This window comes from Balaenoptera physalus, assembly GCF_965194825.1.
Source record: "Balaenoptera physalus genome assembly, chromosome: 9".
In the NCBI taxonomy this organism is placed as follows: domain Eukaryota; kingdom Metazoa; phylum Chordata; class Mammalia; order Artiodactyla; family Balaenopteridae; genus Balaenoptera; species Balaenoptera physalus.
In genome coordinates, this window is record NC_138888.1 from 100,674,026 (window position 1) to 100,690,936 (window position 16,911).

Below are 16,911 nucleotides of genomic sequence, written 5' to 3' on the forward strand. Positions count from 1 at the left end.
TTTAAGAAAGTCTATGAAAATATAAAATCGTTACTTTGATAGAATAATCTGAATTATCCCGTTAATGCACCCATTACACATAAAACCAATGATGCAGTAACACCTGTACAGACAGACACCTAAACAGAAATACCTACTACCTTAAAGTAAGCCCATTTTTCTGAATACACACACACACATACATGTTCTATGTAAATACAGAAGTAGCTTGCCTTAGGAAGAACTGAATACTCTTTTCCTAAATTAGACTGTGTGTTTTAACAGGAAAACTAGCTGCTTAAAATATAATAGCAACTAAGGTGAGTGAAAAACCAGTTTGAAATAATAAAGAGAATTCGCTGAATAAAAACCAACTCTGTGGAGTTGTAAAAGCCATCTTTAAGGATACAGTCAGATGATTTCAGGAATCTGCCCCTATGTTCAGTAGGTGTGATAAGTAATTCTAAATTTAAAACTATTTATTACCATAAGGATCTCTAGAGATCATCTAGGCAAAGCTTGTCATTTAATATATGAGGAAAAAGCAGATCTGGGCAGTTAACTGACTTTGCCAAGACAGTGAACACAGACCAAGGCTTGAACCTGGCTCTCCTCCTGACCCTGCTTCTCCCACTGCAACCAATTCTCAGCTGTTGGGGAGGCCTGAGGGGGACGGTCCTCAGCAAACTTGGCCGCCTGTTTTTGCAAATAAAATTTCATTGGAACACACTCATTTACTGCTTTTGTGCTACACAGAAAGAGCTGAGTAGTTGTGAAAGACAACCGATGGCCTAAAATATTTACTCTCTGGTTCTTTACAGAAAAATGTTTGCTGACCCCTACATTAAAGGTTTCTTAGCATATAATTCTGAAGTTTCAGAACTTAAAACATAATAACCCATATTGTAACAAACCGTATTATAATAAATAGCAATAAAACCAGAACCATTACTGCGGTTATTACCTTAAATTACCTTAAAAGTGTTTAACTTCCCCATCCCCAAAATTGACTATTTGTCCATTTTCCATGTTTTGATATGCACATCTTTGAGAAAAGAAAAACTATAAAACTCAGAACCTCCCAAAGGAGAAATCAAGATCTGCTCATATAAACTGAAAGAGAACTCATGTACATTCCTTTAATAGAGTACTTCTCATCTACATAAACATATTTATAGATCACTGGCTACTTGGGAGATAGCCTAGTAGATAAATCTAAACTAAGTGAATTAGAAATGTCAAACGTATGACAGAATATTTTAGAAAAAGTCAAATTTATACACAATTTTCCAGCAGAATATCTAAAGCACAGCAGAGAGACATCTATTTAAGTGTCAAAAGCATCTGCCCTATTAATCACTTGATTCATTAAATTTTTAGGTTTTACCTTTCTCCTCTCAGAAAAGAAAGTAAGCCTGGTTCCAGCTAACCCCGCTAGCAACAGATGCTCACGCAACACAAAACGTAAACCTTAGGGAGACCTAGGTACAAAATATAATTTAAACAAAGTGGTAGACTGCTCAGGGAAAACAAGTGTATTTACAGAAGGAAGAAGTCCCTACTAGACGCTAACAAATCAGTAAAAATTATGAATTCACTAGTTAGGACAGCATGGGATGGCGTTGTATATAAACACACTGTTCTTCTTTAGAGAGTCTGGACTGCTCATTATAAAATGATGTAGAATGTACAAAAGGACTAAAAATTGCATCAAGAAAGGAAACTGAAGACATATATGTCAAATCAATACACACAACGTGGGACTTAAATCAGAAGAAGCCATGGGTTCAAACCCCTGAGTTGTCACCAGCTGTTAGCACTGAGCAAGTCACTTTTCAGTGACTCAGAGTCCTTCTAGGATTCAGTTAACTTTTTTATAAAATAAGAGAGGTAAGGTTCCTTCCAACTCCCCAATGAACATACTTGTAAGTAATCATTTATTAACTCACTGCTGCGTGTCAAGAACCATACTAATGGCTTTAATTGCAAGTGGACTCAGAACAAGTATTCTAGGAAAAAATAACACCTATCAAGCATCATTCTTTTAAACACGTAAAGAGACATGAGATGGAGTTTAGCCTTTCAAAAAGAAATAAAATCTATTTTTCCAAAGCAGACTCCATAAATTCTCCAACTAAACTAGGTGACATTAGGCAAATCATACATGCTCCCTGATTCTTGGCTCCTTCACCTCCAACAGTAACTGTAGTTTCGGTAAGGAACGAAGATAACACATGCAGCTTTCCCTCCGATGTCAGGAATAAGACAAGGATGCCCTCTATCACTGATTCACAAACCAGAAATAAAAAGAGCAATAAAATTAACCACAGAGACAAGATATTTGCAAACCCGTAACTGGAAAAGGACTAGTTTCCTCTGTATAGGTGTGTAAGTGTGTGTGTAGATTGTTACAAATCAATACGGGAAAGGTAAGCAATCCAATTTAACAATAGGCAAGAGATCTGAGTCAGAACTCCAAAAGGGGGATTCCAAGTGGGCAATAAACATATGAAAAGGCACTGGGCCTCATCAGTAATATAAGAAATGGACATGTAAAATACAATGAGATATCCTTATATACCCATCAGACTGCAAATAATACCTCTGACAATACCAAATGCTGTAAAGAATGTAGTGTGACCAGAATACATTTGGTATACACATTGGAAAATAGTTTGACATTATGTAGTAAAGCTCAAGATACAGATACTTTGTGACCCAACAAGTCCACTCCTAAGTACATCCTAAAGAGATACATGCTTAGGTGCATGTACAAAAGTGTTCAAAAAGCAGCACTATTTATAACAGCTAAAGCCTGGATATAATCCAAGTGTTTATCAACAATGGGATGCATAAAGTAAGGAACATATAAATAATGGAATACTATACAACAATTAACTGAGTAAACTATATCTATATACATACAACATGATTAACCCTTCCAAAAACAATGTTGACTGAAAAAAGCAAAACACAAAAGAATATCTGTGGCATCATTTCATTTGTATGTTCAAAAAATAGAGAAAAACAGTATTTTCTAAGTAATATTTCTATTCTTTAGAAACACACACAGAGAAGGTAAATCTATTTCTAAAATGCAAGGAAATGATTATCTCGGGGGAGAAGAGAAGTGATTTAATTGGGAGGAGCTGGGGAGGGCAGCTTCTGCGGAGCTGGCCATGCTCTGTTTCCTGACTAGGTGGTAAATACATGGCTGGTCACTTCACATGTAAGTGTACACACACAAGTGTGCATGCAAGTTGTACACCAGCCCAGCCCCTGGCAGATACCAGCCAATAAAGCCAACTCTTACTTACTTATGAGAATGATATTCTGACTACTATTGCTATGATTTTCACTGCTGTTACTGCTAATTTCTCCTCTAGATTATACATGCCCCCTGAAAATATCAGCTCAGAGAGAACACAAAGAAAAACGCCTCATGTGAATGAAGTAAAGCTTGTTTGTGCTATTGTTCTTTCAGTTTCCCCACTGTTACGCTTGTAAATGTACCTTCCTCCTTACATAACCTACAATATCCTGACCACGAAATTCTGACAGGAACTAAAGCTTTTCCCTCTGGGTGATTATTCCTTCAGCAAGGTTCCCACCATCGGCAACAGGAGTCCTGACCTCTGCAGGGTGAGCAAGGATAACAGATGAAGTGTGAACTGGGTTTAATTAAAACCTAAGTACCGGACTTCCGTGGTGGCGCAGTGGATAAAGAATCTGCCTGCCAATGCACGGGACATGAGTTCGACCCCTGGTCTGGGAAGATCCCACGTGCCGCGGAGCAACTGAGCCCGTGTGCTGCAACTAAGGAGCCCGCCTGCCACAACTAAGACCCAGTGCAACCAAATAAATGTATTTAAAAAAACAGAACAAAACAAAACACACAAAACCTAAGTACCAAAGGGAAATGGTGACGGAAAAGTGCTGGACTCCTCGCTGTTCACACGCCCTGAACTGCTCTTCTCAAGCTCCCAATCCAGAGACTGTTTCCAGGTAACCCTGGCGGCCCCTCTCCACAGCAGGCAACAGAAAGCAAGTGTTCACATGCAAGACCATGAAACACACACGGTCACTACATCAAATGCTCACTACATTTTGATGGTAAGTATATTTTTAAGAGAAAAAATAAATATATGATGTTTTAAAAATGGTTAAATTTTATATCTTGCCAAGTACAACAATAAGGTATTATATAAACTCTGATATTTCCAACTTTTGGAGACAAAAGATAAAACCTACTAGTGATTTTTAAATTCCTTTGTAGTCAAATAGGAAATTGTAAGAGATTTCACTTACAGCTTCTTACTGATGCACGCTGAAGAGAAAGTTTCCAGAGCAGAATGAAAGCTATTTAAGTAATCAGGTTATAATTACCAACTTAATCACTCCTTTTTAAAAGTTTTATAATATTTAACATCTAAATTTAATTTGGTGAAAGGTAAGAATCTAATTCAGTAAACAATCGTTAAAACAATTAGTGATATTCAAAAAAACTAACTTTAACTGAAAAGTACTTCAAAAAATATCTCAAAGAATTCCACTTAGCAAGTCTTCAGTATTTAACAAATTAATCAGAAATAAATTGCAGTTTATTAATTGTTCCGCATGACCTTGGGATCAAAACATTAACAGGAATTATGAGATGGAAAACATCAACAAATCAATGTACATGTATTTATCCTAAAGATCTGATACACACAAGAAACTGTCAGAAATACAAAGAAGCCTAAGACTTATTAGTCCCCAGCTGATTGATAGGTAATCTCAGGAAACAGAACATGAACATGGATGCATCTGTGTTAGACAAAGAAATTTATCTAACAATACAATTAAACAATAATATGAGGCAGGAAGTAATAAAATCAAATGTACGACAATGTCACCAGAATTTTGAGGAAGGGAGAGAGCGTATCTAGTTGGGGTGTTTAGAGGGGCTTGATGGACGAGGAATGAGTAAGCCTAGATGAGAGGTGGGGAGAGGAAAGGACATCCTTGGCCAGGCAGTTCAGTGACCAGGGGGATGGCAAGTGTGCTCAGGGGGCAACAGACAAGTCTGCCCGGTATGAAGAATGGCGGGCGACTGCTAGGAGGGAGGTGAAGGGGCAGATAGGGGATGTGTTTGGTTGCTACATAAAGGACTAAGGAGCCTTGGGATACTTAGCACGTCTTAAATGCAGAAGGCATGTTTATAACTCTCTGAAGGTAGAGACTGTTCTAATAAACATGATGGGAAAAGAACCAGTATATACTGACTTGTACACTTTAAATGGATGCACTTTGTAGTATGTAATTGATGCTTCCATAAAGTCGATTATTAAAATTTCAGCAATTAAAATCAAGGATGCTCCCTTTACTGACAATTCCCTTACTGTGCTTCCATTCTTGTACGAGGAAATGCATGCAAGCCAAGCCACCATGGTTATTTAACCAAGCGCGTGACAGAAATCTAATGTTCTCTCTACCTCTAGCAGGCCTGATTGCTTCTATCCTGCTTATCACTGCAAAATAATCTTCCAGTAGAACCCTTCTGAATTAAACGCTGCCCACAGCCTTTCCTTCAAAAAAGAATCAATCTGGACCTTAAAGTTCCCTACAATTTGAGCTCAATTCTTGTCTTACTTTTCACTACTTTCTATACACAGACATAGATCTTTCTTCAAACTCCACTAACTCACTTATTTTTCTAAAACATACTTTGTCTATTTCCAGTTTCCATGTCCTCAACGTTCTCTCCACAGGATACACTCCTGCCTCACACTTTAATCCTTCCTACCTACACTTCAAAACCCAGCTCAAGTGCTACCTTCAGCATGGAGTCTTTTCTGAAGGCCCCTGCAGGTATGTCTCCGCATCCTCTCAACTTTCGCTGAAGTCTGTGCATGAAGCTAAAACCACCATTTCTTTATGTCAGAAATAATACTTGCCCTTGAGGAACTCACATGAATCTATACCCACACATATGTAGCCGATTACAAATCATACAGGACAAGCTAGACGGACATGCTTAGCACACAGTATTCATGCCACAAATACTTGTGGAAAGAATGATTATTTGCATATCATGAATATCCCAAAAGTCATTCATATATAACTATACAAATAAGGTCGTAATCTTTGTAGATTAAAAAAAAGAAGAAGAAATTTTACCTTTTCAGTTGTAAGAGGTTTTGCAGGCTTTTCTGGCTCCTTTTCTCTCTTTTTCTCTTCCTTTTTTTTTTCTTTTTCTTTCTAAAACATAGCCGAAAGTTTTGATAAGTTTACTTTTTAAAAAACGTTAGCTCTTAACACATTTTTATTTTATTAGTTTGAGTCATCATTTGAAAAGGGTACAAATAAATATTCAATGATGACAATATTCACTGATACTGAGATATAAAAGTAAGCATAGCAAATTCATACTCTCATTGAGTATGTTGATAACACAATAAAGAATAACTTTTCTAAAAAAGGAATTAATACAGAAGTGAGACAATTTAGAACTTCTTTGATATTTTAGAGTTTGTTTTAAAGAAATGAGACCTCTATTCAATAAATTCTCACTGCATCTTTACATAAGGTCAGGCTTTCTAACAGCAACCATAAAGTTGAAATTTGAATACAAAGAAAAAGCAAACTAACTGATGAAACAGAATTCTTTATCACACAGATGAAGACCAGTTACAACATGTAAACATGAGGAGAAAAGGGTAAAAACACTTTAATTTTTAAAAATAACACAAAACATTTTCAGTCTGTTACCATAGTGTTGTGATTTTTTTAAAAGTGCAAATACAATAATTTTCTCATGAAAAGAATGTTGGAGATAGTGCTTGGGGACCAGAGCCGGCTGACTAGTTGGCATATTTAATCCAACCCAGTCAAGATAAACTATAATGGTATTATAATGTTCACAATTTCCAAGAAGGTTGAAATAGGATATAATAATAAACTTAAGGTCCATAAAGATGCCAAAAAAAGGAAAATGAAGTAAAGATTAAACAAAGAGCATTCGTAAGGCATGTAGAGGGAAAAGATGCCTAGAAACCTAGAATTGGGTGATACTGCAACTGAGTGCTGATCTAGTGTCCTGGAAGCAAACATGAAAGATCAACTGGTGAACCTAGAAAAGGCAGAATAATAAACACATGAAACTTAGTCAAAATGCCTAGAGGTCGCATTCGCACCTGTGCCTTTAACAGGGTGTTTGACACCACCTCTCTCAAGAGTAGAATTTTTGCTATTTGTAAATCAAGAAAGCCAACACCGGCAATTCCTAGGCCATAACGTGAGAGATATAATTAAAGGTCCTACGGGCCAGGCACTGTGATAAGCACCTTATTGTCTAACTTAATTTTTACAGTGATGTCTGGGAAAAAAGGCATTATTGTCATTTTACAAATGGAGAAACAAAATCTCAGGAAAGTAACACACAGAGCTAATCGTAGGAGCGCCGAGGGATTGCGGGGCCCAGACTCTCGAGCGTCGGTGCTCCCTGCCACCCAGCCGAGCGCTGCCGTCTATGCTGTTTTTCTTCCCCATGGGGACAGCTAACGCTTACTGGGCCCTTCCCATGTGCCAGACACCATGTGACTCATTTAAATCCTCACAACAACCGTATGAGGTAAGCAATATCACCACCACTGTGTAAGTGAAGAATAAACAAGACGTGCAAAGATCCCTCATATATTGCAAAATGTTTTCCAGATATTAGTCAAGCTTAGGGAGGAAGGCAATATGATTGATCATTCTCACTACTATGCTGGGGATGACCGGTCCTGTAACTGCTCAGAGCTCTCAGTTATTTCTCAAGGAAGTCACCGTCATGAGATAGGGGAGAAGCCAGTCTTTCTAATCGCTATGATTGGTGGGCACATCTGAAATCACCAACAATAGATTAAATTAGTCAGCTATGTTTAACAGAGGGAGATGCTCTTGGAATTTCAGCTGTCAAAATATGGCTGTAATCTACTGATGCCAGCAGCGGTTTTAGAACACAGGCTTTGAAGTAATGTTAAAAACGTGGGCTCTAAACGCAGATCATACAGTTTGACCTACAGATGACCCCCATCTTTAGAATCAAAAGCTGCTGAAAGATCAAAGAGTACTGTGAGAAGCTAAGTTGTTTTAAACTATTTTCTCATCAAGAATAAAACACAGTGGGCTTCCCTGGTGGCGCAGTGGTTGAGAATCTGCCTGCTAATGCAGGGGACACGGGTTCGAGCCCTGGTCTGGGAAGATCCCACATGCCACGGAGCAGCTGGGCCCGTGAGCCACAACTACTGAGCCTGCGCGTCTGGAGCCTGTGCCCCGCAACGGGAGGGGCCGCGATAGTGAAAGGCCCGCGCACCGCGATGAAGAGCGGTCCCCGCACCGCGATGAAGAGTGGCCCCCGCTTGCCGTAACTAGAGAAAGCCCTCGCACGAACCGAAGACCCAACACAGCCAAAAATAAATAAATAAATAAATAAAATTAAAAAAAAAAAAAAAAAGAATAAAACACAGTGGTGTTTGGTATTGTAAAACAGTAGTTCCTGAAACTTGGTTACTATATATATCCAAATGATATAGTGAAATAGGAGACCTCCTGCAAAAGAAAACTGGAATAAATGTTCACGTCCTACAAGACAGAGAGAAGTACATCTTGGGTTCATTATAATCAAACTACACTTGAGTGATTTAATTAAAGATACGGTCTCTAAAATTTTTTATGCACTCTTATCTTAAAAAGTTGGGAGCAGATATACTCTATCATATGTATATATGTGTTTATAAAGCACATATAGCACTATATTATACACATTATAAAACATACATAAAAATAGAAATTTTAAAAGGGTAAGAAAAAGCAAGCACGAAGAGACATTCTAGTGGACCGTCCTGTGGGGCTCCCCAGTTTCTAAATGCTATCAGGCACGATGATTAATGCTCGGTTGGATCAGACCCCTGCTTTCTAGGACCTGGTGGCAGGCACCACACAGCACAGACACGGAAACTGAGGGTTTCCACCCTCTGAACCAGGTGTCGCTGCCATCCTTCCACCTCCTCGGGCCACCTGCGCCCTCCTGCGGTGCTTCTTCCCTGGGCCTGCCTGCTGACCTCTGACCCCTGCAACACTCTGACCACTAAAGCCTGTTCACCTCCAACCATGCCCTTCCTGCTCCAAACTGTCCCCCACTGTCTCCTGGGGACCTCCCCTCGCTCTGCTAACTCTTCAGTGTGCCCAGCTTTCCACTCTCACGGCTCTCCCCGGGCTGCCGCCCCGCTCCCCACTTCTCCGACCCGGATCTCTCCTCTGGCCTATAGACCTGTACATTCAACCCCCGACCAGACATCCAGATGTCCCACCGTCACCTCACGCTCAACATACCCAACCTTTAATTCCGCCCCTCCCTGTTCTCTCCCCAGTCCTGCTCCTCCTCCTCAGCTTGGATCCCTTCTCACTGGACAGCGCCGTCATCTCCGGGGGCGCTCAGGCCTGAAGCCGGGCGTCATTGAGGCTCCCGAAGCACCTCCACAGCCCACTGATCACAGCCCCCACGGACGCGACCTTCTCGAGACCTCTGACAGCCGCGCTCTCCCTTTCACTCCCTCCGTCTCCACTTCAGCACCCCTCCCACCATCTATTCATGGACCAGCGCAACAGGTCCTCCAGCCTTTCCACACCCGTCAGCACGAAGTTGACTCTCCAGAGACAGTGAAGCAGAGTGCTATGACCTGAAAACCCAATCTGGATACTCCTTCCACCCCTGACACTCATTAAAGTGCCAGGGCCTTCAGGACGAAGGCCAAGCGCGCCAGCAGGCTCACAGGAAGACTCCTCTCCACTCTCTCCCCGGCCCACGCGTGTCCCGGCCACGCCTTCTCCCCGCAAATCCCCAGTCATCCTGCTCTGCCCACAGGCTTTTTCCACAAGATGCTTTCTCTGCTTGCACTGTGCCCTAGTCCTCACAACTAACGTCTACGAAGAGTGTAAGACGCACGAGAAGGGCGCCTGCTGCGCTCAGAGCAGCACCGTGAGCGCACGGCAATCACAGCACACGTCCTGTCGCGCTAGAAACCTCTGTAAAGTTCTCTGTTTTCCTCTGTTAGATGGAAGCTGCTCCAGGGCAGGGGGACACACCGTGTTTATCTTTGTATCCCCCATGTCAAAGCACACCATTTATCAAGGAGGAGACACAGAAACAGTGTGAGTTGAAAGGATGTCTCAAACTAACTCACTAAGTAAGGTCAGGATGACAACAGCAAAAAGATAAACGGTCAAAAAAATTAAAACCTTCAAATACTGGTAGGGATGACTTTAAAAATCCATAATGGTAGTACCATGCACCCTAACCACCCCTATCCCACACACATTCCAACAATTATCACTGATGATTCTACACTCCTACATTTTATCTATGTGATGGATACTATTATTTAAAAGAAGAAACTTGACATTAACTTTCTTCAAGTGCTTATAATAACAGAATCATAGAAAGAAAACATTTTTAACCAGAAACCTTCCTAATAAATCAAAGAATTCAAGAGCAACTATAGAAAAGCTCCTTTAAGCGTAAGGTGGTAATGGAAACAACAAAAAACTAATTGCTTATTAAATGTTGAGATATATCTACAGTAACAATAAATTAGTCATTCTGAGATTAAATACAGATTAAAACCCTGTGATCCTACCTGTGGCATAGAAAAGTATTCTTGTTGTATTTAACATTTTTAATACTGGAGACCATTCAAAACATAAACAACTATTACAGCATCCCAAAAGATGGCACATTTACCGCCGAGCGCTATGGAATGAGACTAGCTAAAACACTACCATACCTCCAATTTGTTCCTCTCAACAGCAGCTTGTAGAGAAGGAGAGGATACCAAAGGCTGAAGAGGAGCATCAGAGGAGGAAATCTGTGGAATGCAGATGGAAAGTCAGGAGAAAAAAACAAAAAGAAGATAATCAGAATTATAGGCACAGGAAAGAAACACACACTCGTGCATTTCGGAGATACAGAAGCACTTAGAAGTATGTTAAATGAAAATAATGCATCAAGAAAAAAGTCTTGCTTTCTAAATACTTCTGTGTGGAATTTCTATAAGTAAAAGTATTTACTACAGAAGAGTGTATGATTTAAAATGGATTTCACTATGACATAAAATATAAAATGCACTCAGACAAGATCATCCCCCGCAAAGTATGTGAAAAACAATCAAGCGTCTCTGGTGGTTCTCTTTCCATCAGCGTTACTGCCGAAGTGCTCATGCTCTGAAGCGTGAAGACACACCGTTCCAAGTGGCCGGAGAGCACGAGTGAGTTCTTGTTCTTACTGACCGCAACTGCTTCAAGAATGGAAAATAACACAGAGCTGAAACAGTAAAAGTCAACTCAAGTTTTAATCAACTGTTTAAGAAAACAGAAAGGAGGATGGGAGAAAAAAGAGTGGATTAATGCAGCATAACAGCTGAGCAGCAGACAGACTTATCGTGAAGCCACTCCTACACTTCCTTCTTTAAGCTCTGTGCACACAGACACCATCTCCAGGGTTGCACTGGCTGAATCACCCCAAAGCGCTATGAGACAGTTATATATGCAGCAAAGGCAATTTATACATGGAGACAATTTCATCTAAAAGCCTTTTCACACATCTTCCTACCCAATTCCTACATGCGTAGTTCATCACTTTAATGGAAGCGTTATCTTCCTGCCTTCTTTACTGCCAAAATATAACTGAAATACGTTTACAAAATACGTAGTAGATCTTTGGAGCCGTAAAACTGACATCTCTATATTGCCCTATCATATCAACAGTGCCTACAAGGAATCTTCAAAAATAAAAGGTGCGATTATAGAAAGGTCATTATGCAATGTCAAAATAACAGTGTGAGATGACAAGTCCTCATTCAACCTGCTTGTTACTGAGTTAGTTACAGCGTCAATTCTGGAATCACAACCCAAGCCCATAACCTTTAGGGGCGTTCTCCCTTGGCACACTGTTGGCTCTGCTAAAAGTATGCAAACTAGCCATTCAGTAACTACTGATTCAAATTACACATAGAAGAAAATATTAAAAAAGACAAACTGTGCCTTAAAGCCCAGCTTCAAAGCTGGTTTATCCCACTGGACATTTACTTGCTAGAGCTATGTAGAAAACAAGAGATTAGAAAAAGCACATAAAATCACTTAAGATAATAACCTGTATCATAAAGACCTTTTTGCCCAAATTCATGTAAAACATAAAAAATGTAAGAGAGGAATAAGGACACTTAATACGTCGAGTGTTACTAATTCAACATAATTCACTGTAAAAGTGCTTGTTCTCCTTTCCAGAGAATGATAAACTGATTTGGCCACGTTTAAAATTCAGAAGGAGCAACATAAAACTATTCAATAAATATCAGTCATTTAACAAAGCATTTTAATGCAAAAATAAAAAAGCATTAATATTACGTTCCAGCTAGGAAAAAACAGAGATGCTTGTTCAGTAGGAAACGCATCTGAAAAGTCAATGGACAAATCCACAGGTGAATGTGAACAGACTGATGTACCCAGAAATCAAACTACTATCAGCCAGTAAAGAAGGGATGGTCTAGGAACTCTGCTCAGTGTTATGTGGCAGTCTGGATGGGAGGTGAGTCTGGGGGAGAACGGATACATGTATATGTGTGGCTGAGTCGCTTTGCTGTGCACCTGAAACTATCACAACATTGTTCATCGGCTATACTCCAATACAAAATAAAAAGTTAAAAAAAAAAAAAAAAAGGGATCGTCTAATAGTACACATGAAATCAGGGGTGAATTTCAGAAACATGCTGAAAGAACCCAGACGCCAAAGAGTAAACAGGGTATGATACCATTCACATGAAGCTCCAGCAGAGACAAATACAATCTACTGTGATAAAGAGCAGATCAGCAGCTACCTGGGCCAGGGGTGGGAAGCCAGGGGCACAAGGCAACCTTCTGGAGTGAAGGAAAGGGTCTACATGCCAATCAACTGTGGTCGTGGTTACACAGAGTATTTATTTTCCAAAACTCATTGAACTATAACTTAAACTGTCTGCCTTTTATTGTATGTAAATTCTACCTCAATAACACTGATTTTTTAAAAAGTTGACGAGCAGGGTAAGCTCCATCATACGAGCAAGGAATGAAGAACTAGAGTCTACATGTCTTGCTTCGGCTGGAAGCAAGAGACACGACAGAACAGAGAGAGAGAGATGGGGGAGAAACAAAAGGCAGATGGGAGGAGGAAAGAAAAAAATGCGGAGGCAAGAAAAACCAGGCGCTCATGTTTTGCTTCCAAATCTCTCAAAAGTGCTGCCCAGCACACCTGCACTAACCACCAGCAGGAACCCACCGTCCTCCAGCACCTGGAATAGCACTCCTCACGGGTCTCCTTGCCCAAGTCTTGCTCTTCTGCAAACTGTGACAATATCAGATGCAAAGGTGATCACCACCTAGCCCTACTTAGGAGGCTAGAACAGTTCACACACATTATACAAGGCCAGAGTCTAAAGCCCTTAACTAGACCACAGGTCCTCTGCCTGTCCCCTCCTTCCCTGACCTGCGACCAGGCATCTGGCCACATGCGACTCCTCTGGTGCCGGCGCTCCAGTCTCTGCCCCAGCCTTTGGGGGTCTCCGCTCCTGCTGCTTCCTCTGCTGGAAGCACCCATGCTCCTAGCGGGTCCCACCCGTCCTGACATGGCCTCCTCCAGCAAGTGTCCCTTCATCCTCCAGTCTCCTACGACGCTTCCCTCTGGCAGACACGATCACGTGATGTCCGGTACAGAGGCGATTCCTTATCGGTATTCTTTGTTCATCTGAAGTTCTCTGAGACAGACGTTGTTTCTATTCTGTTCACCACCTCCAGCATGTGACATTCAACAGGTCTCCATAAATTTTTTTTTAATTGACGAAAAGGAAACAGGAGGATGAGAGCATCTCAGAGGCACAACCAAAAGGAGGCTCCACGTCAGCAGTTCTCAGCGTCCTCTGAAAGTGCGCTGGCTTGCTCACAAACTTCTCTGAAATCTCATGTAAGTTATCTATTGGGTTGGCCAAAAGATTCGTTCAGTTTTTTCTGCAAGATGGCTCTAGTAGCACTTAGTTGTCTTTGACTTCATTCAAAACAATTTTGTTAGATTGTACTGTGACAGCTGTCACATCATTGTGCATTTAAAAAAGACTTATCAAAATTGGTGAACTTTTGTGTAACCATTTTAATATTGAAGATGGAAGAAAAAAAGCATCATTTTCGGCACATTATGGTTTATTATTTCAAGAAAGGTGAAAGCACAACTGAAACACAAAAAACGATTTGTGCAGTGTACGGAGAAGGTGCTGTGACTGATCGAACATGTCAAAAGTGGTTTGCGAAGTTTTCGTGCTGGAGATTTCTCGCTGGACGATGCTCCACGGTCGGGTAGACCAGTTGAAGTTGACAGCGATCAAATAGAGACATTAACTGAGAACAATCAACGTTACACCACGCGGGAGACAGCCGACATACTCAAAGTATCCAAATCAAGCGCTGAAAGTCATCCAAACCAGTTTGGTTATGTTCATCGCTTTGATGCTTGGGTTCCACATAAGTTAACGGAAGAAAACCTTCTTGACCATATTTCTGCATGCCATTCCCTACTGAAACGTAATGAAAATGTTCCGTTTTTAAAGCAAATTGTGACAGGCGATGATGAAAAGTGGACGCTGCACGACAATGTGGAACAGAAGAGATCGTGGGGCAAGGGAAATGAACCACCACCAACCACACCAAAGGCCGGTCTTCATCCAAAGAAGGTGATGTTGCATATATGGTGGGACTGGAAGGGAGTCCTCTATCATGAGCTCCTTCCGGAAAATCAAAAGGTTAATTTCAACGGCTCCCAATGAGACCAACTGAAAGCAGCACTCGATGAAAAGTGTCCAGAATTAGTCAACAGAAAACGTATAATCTTCCACCAGGATAACACAGGACCACATGTTTCTTTGATGACCAGGCAAAAACTGTTACAGCTTGGCTGGGAAGTTCTGACTCATCCGCTTTAGTCACCAGACATTGAACCTTCGGATTTCCATTTATTTTGGTCTTTACAAAATTCTCTTAATGGAAAAAATCAATTCCCTTGGAAGACTGTGAAAGGCACCTGGAACAGTTCTTTGCTCAAAAAGATAAAAAGTTTGGGGAAGATGGAATTATGAAGTTGCCTGAAAAATGGCAGAAGGTAGTGGAACAAAAGGGTGAATACGTTGTTCAATAAAGTTCTTGGTGAAAATGAGAAATGTGTCTTTTATTTTTATTTAAAAACTGAAGGCACTTTTTGGCCAACCCAATACACTCATTGTCAAATTCAGATTTTATTTTGTAACTAGATAATTCCATTTCACTGGATTCCAGTACTTTTGCAGAGAGAGGGGACAAGACTTTGACCTTGAAAATGGCGCGGGGAATTGGTGGCGCTGGCAAAGGCAGTCGTCATGTTTGACTGTCCCTCTATTCCCCACCCTTCTCTCCCCCACCCCCAGCCATGAGAGAACACGCAGTGGGAACCCAGTAAAGATCTCCTTCGGGAATAGGAGCTAACGTCCTCCCTTCAATTATTCTTAAGACCAGAGGTTCTTCTCTAGGCCACCACCGAAGAAACTCCCAGAGCAATCCAAGTGTACAAACGCACCTACTGCAAAAGGAAAACTGACCTGGTAAAATAGGTTTCCAACTACCACGTTCCAGGATAAGATGAAAAAGTATCAAGTATTCTAAAAATACCAGTATGATTATTTGAAGGTAGTAAGGCAAAATGCTCATCTATCTTTTCAAGAAAAAAATCACATTATTTTCTTTTTTTTTTTTTTTTAATTTTATTTATTTATTTATTTTTGGCTGTGTTGGGTCTTCATTTCTGTGCGAGGGCTTTCTCTAGTTGTGGCAAGCGGGGGCCACTCTTCATCGCGGTGCGCGGGCCTCTCACTATCGCGGCCTCTCTTGTTGCGGAGCACAGGCTCCAGACGCGCAGGCTCAGTAATCGTGGCTCACAGGCCCAGTTGCTCCGCGGCACGTGGGATCTTCCCAGACCAGGGCTCGAACCCGTGTCCCCTGCACTGGCAGGCAGATTCTCAACCACTGAGCCACCAGGGAAGCCCCACATTATTTTCTTGATGATTTTTTCTTTTTACTCTCTCACCCTTTTTGACAGAATAATGCTATAATAAAAATCTGGTGCTCTAAAATGCTGAAAAGTACCTTATGGATTAATTGCGAGCAATACATCACTTCAAACCCATTTTGGAAATTCTTGAATATATTTTCCAAGTGAAGATTTTATCACAGCAGTTCTCAAATGGGCTGTCTCATGACCTTTCAATATACTGTGAAGCTTAACTTTTTCAGGAGTTGAGAAATCATTAAAAAAATATAGTTTCCAAAGTAAATTACCTTCCATGGTATGTGTTAGATACAAAAGCTGAAAATACATTTACTGAACTAAAGTCATACAAAAGAAACCATCAATTAAACTCATCAGTAGGAGAGTTAAAAGACTTTTTGACAAGCTTAACTAAGTCACCATAGCCACCAAATATGCAGAAGAAGCCTGAATTTTAATATGCTAACTTTAAAATCATTGGATAAGTCACTAAGAAATGCAGAATTCTGCAGAAATTTCAAGTAGAAGTCCTTTAATTGCCACATCAGTCACCTGGCAGCCCATAATTTAAAAAGGGCTGACTAAACTGTGGCAGTATTAATCCAACAGAACTCAAGTCAATTGTGCCAATGAGATACAGCCTCACGGTTGGGTCTGAGTGTCCCCACTTCTAAACCTCACCCCACCCCTGCGCTTGGACTCCTTTGCTCCTGCCCCTCCTCCCGCCCCGCCGAGGTGCTCCTCCCAGTAGCTTCTATTTATTAAGCACTCATGTGCCAGGCACTCAACAGAAATGCAGCAGGCCCTACTTTATT

The 16,911-nt window shown here is 40.8% G+C and overlaps 1 protein-coding gene across 6 annotated transcripts in view; it reads right to left on the bottom strand.

The window, feature by feature from the left end:
* The window catches only part of SMAP1 (small ArfGAP 1), a 153,507-nt gene that overhangs the window by 54,471 nt on the left and 82,125 nt on the right, over positions 1-16,911 (bottom strand). For 4 of the 6 annotated variants that reach the window (XM_082474231.1, XM_082474232.1, XM_082474236.1 and 1 more), the window contains 2 exons: positions 10,788-10,868; positions 6,139-6,219 (listed from right to left, as the gene is read on the bottom strand). In XM_082474231.1, coding sequence (XP_082330357.1) covers positions 6,139-6,219; positions 10,788-10,868 — 162 coding nt within the window. The remainder of the gene's footprint in view (positions 1-6,138; positions 6,220-10,787; positions 10,869-16,911) is intronic. The other 2 variants (XM_082474233.1, XM_082474234.1) reach the window with 1 other exon arrangement.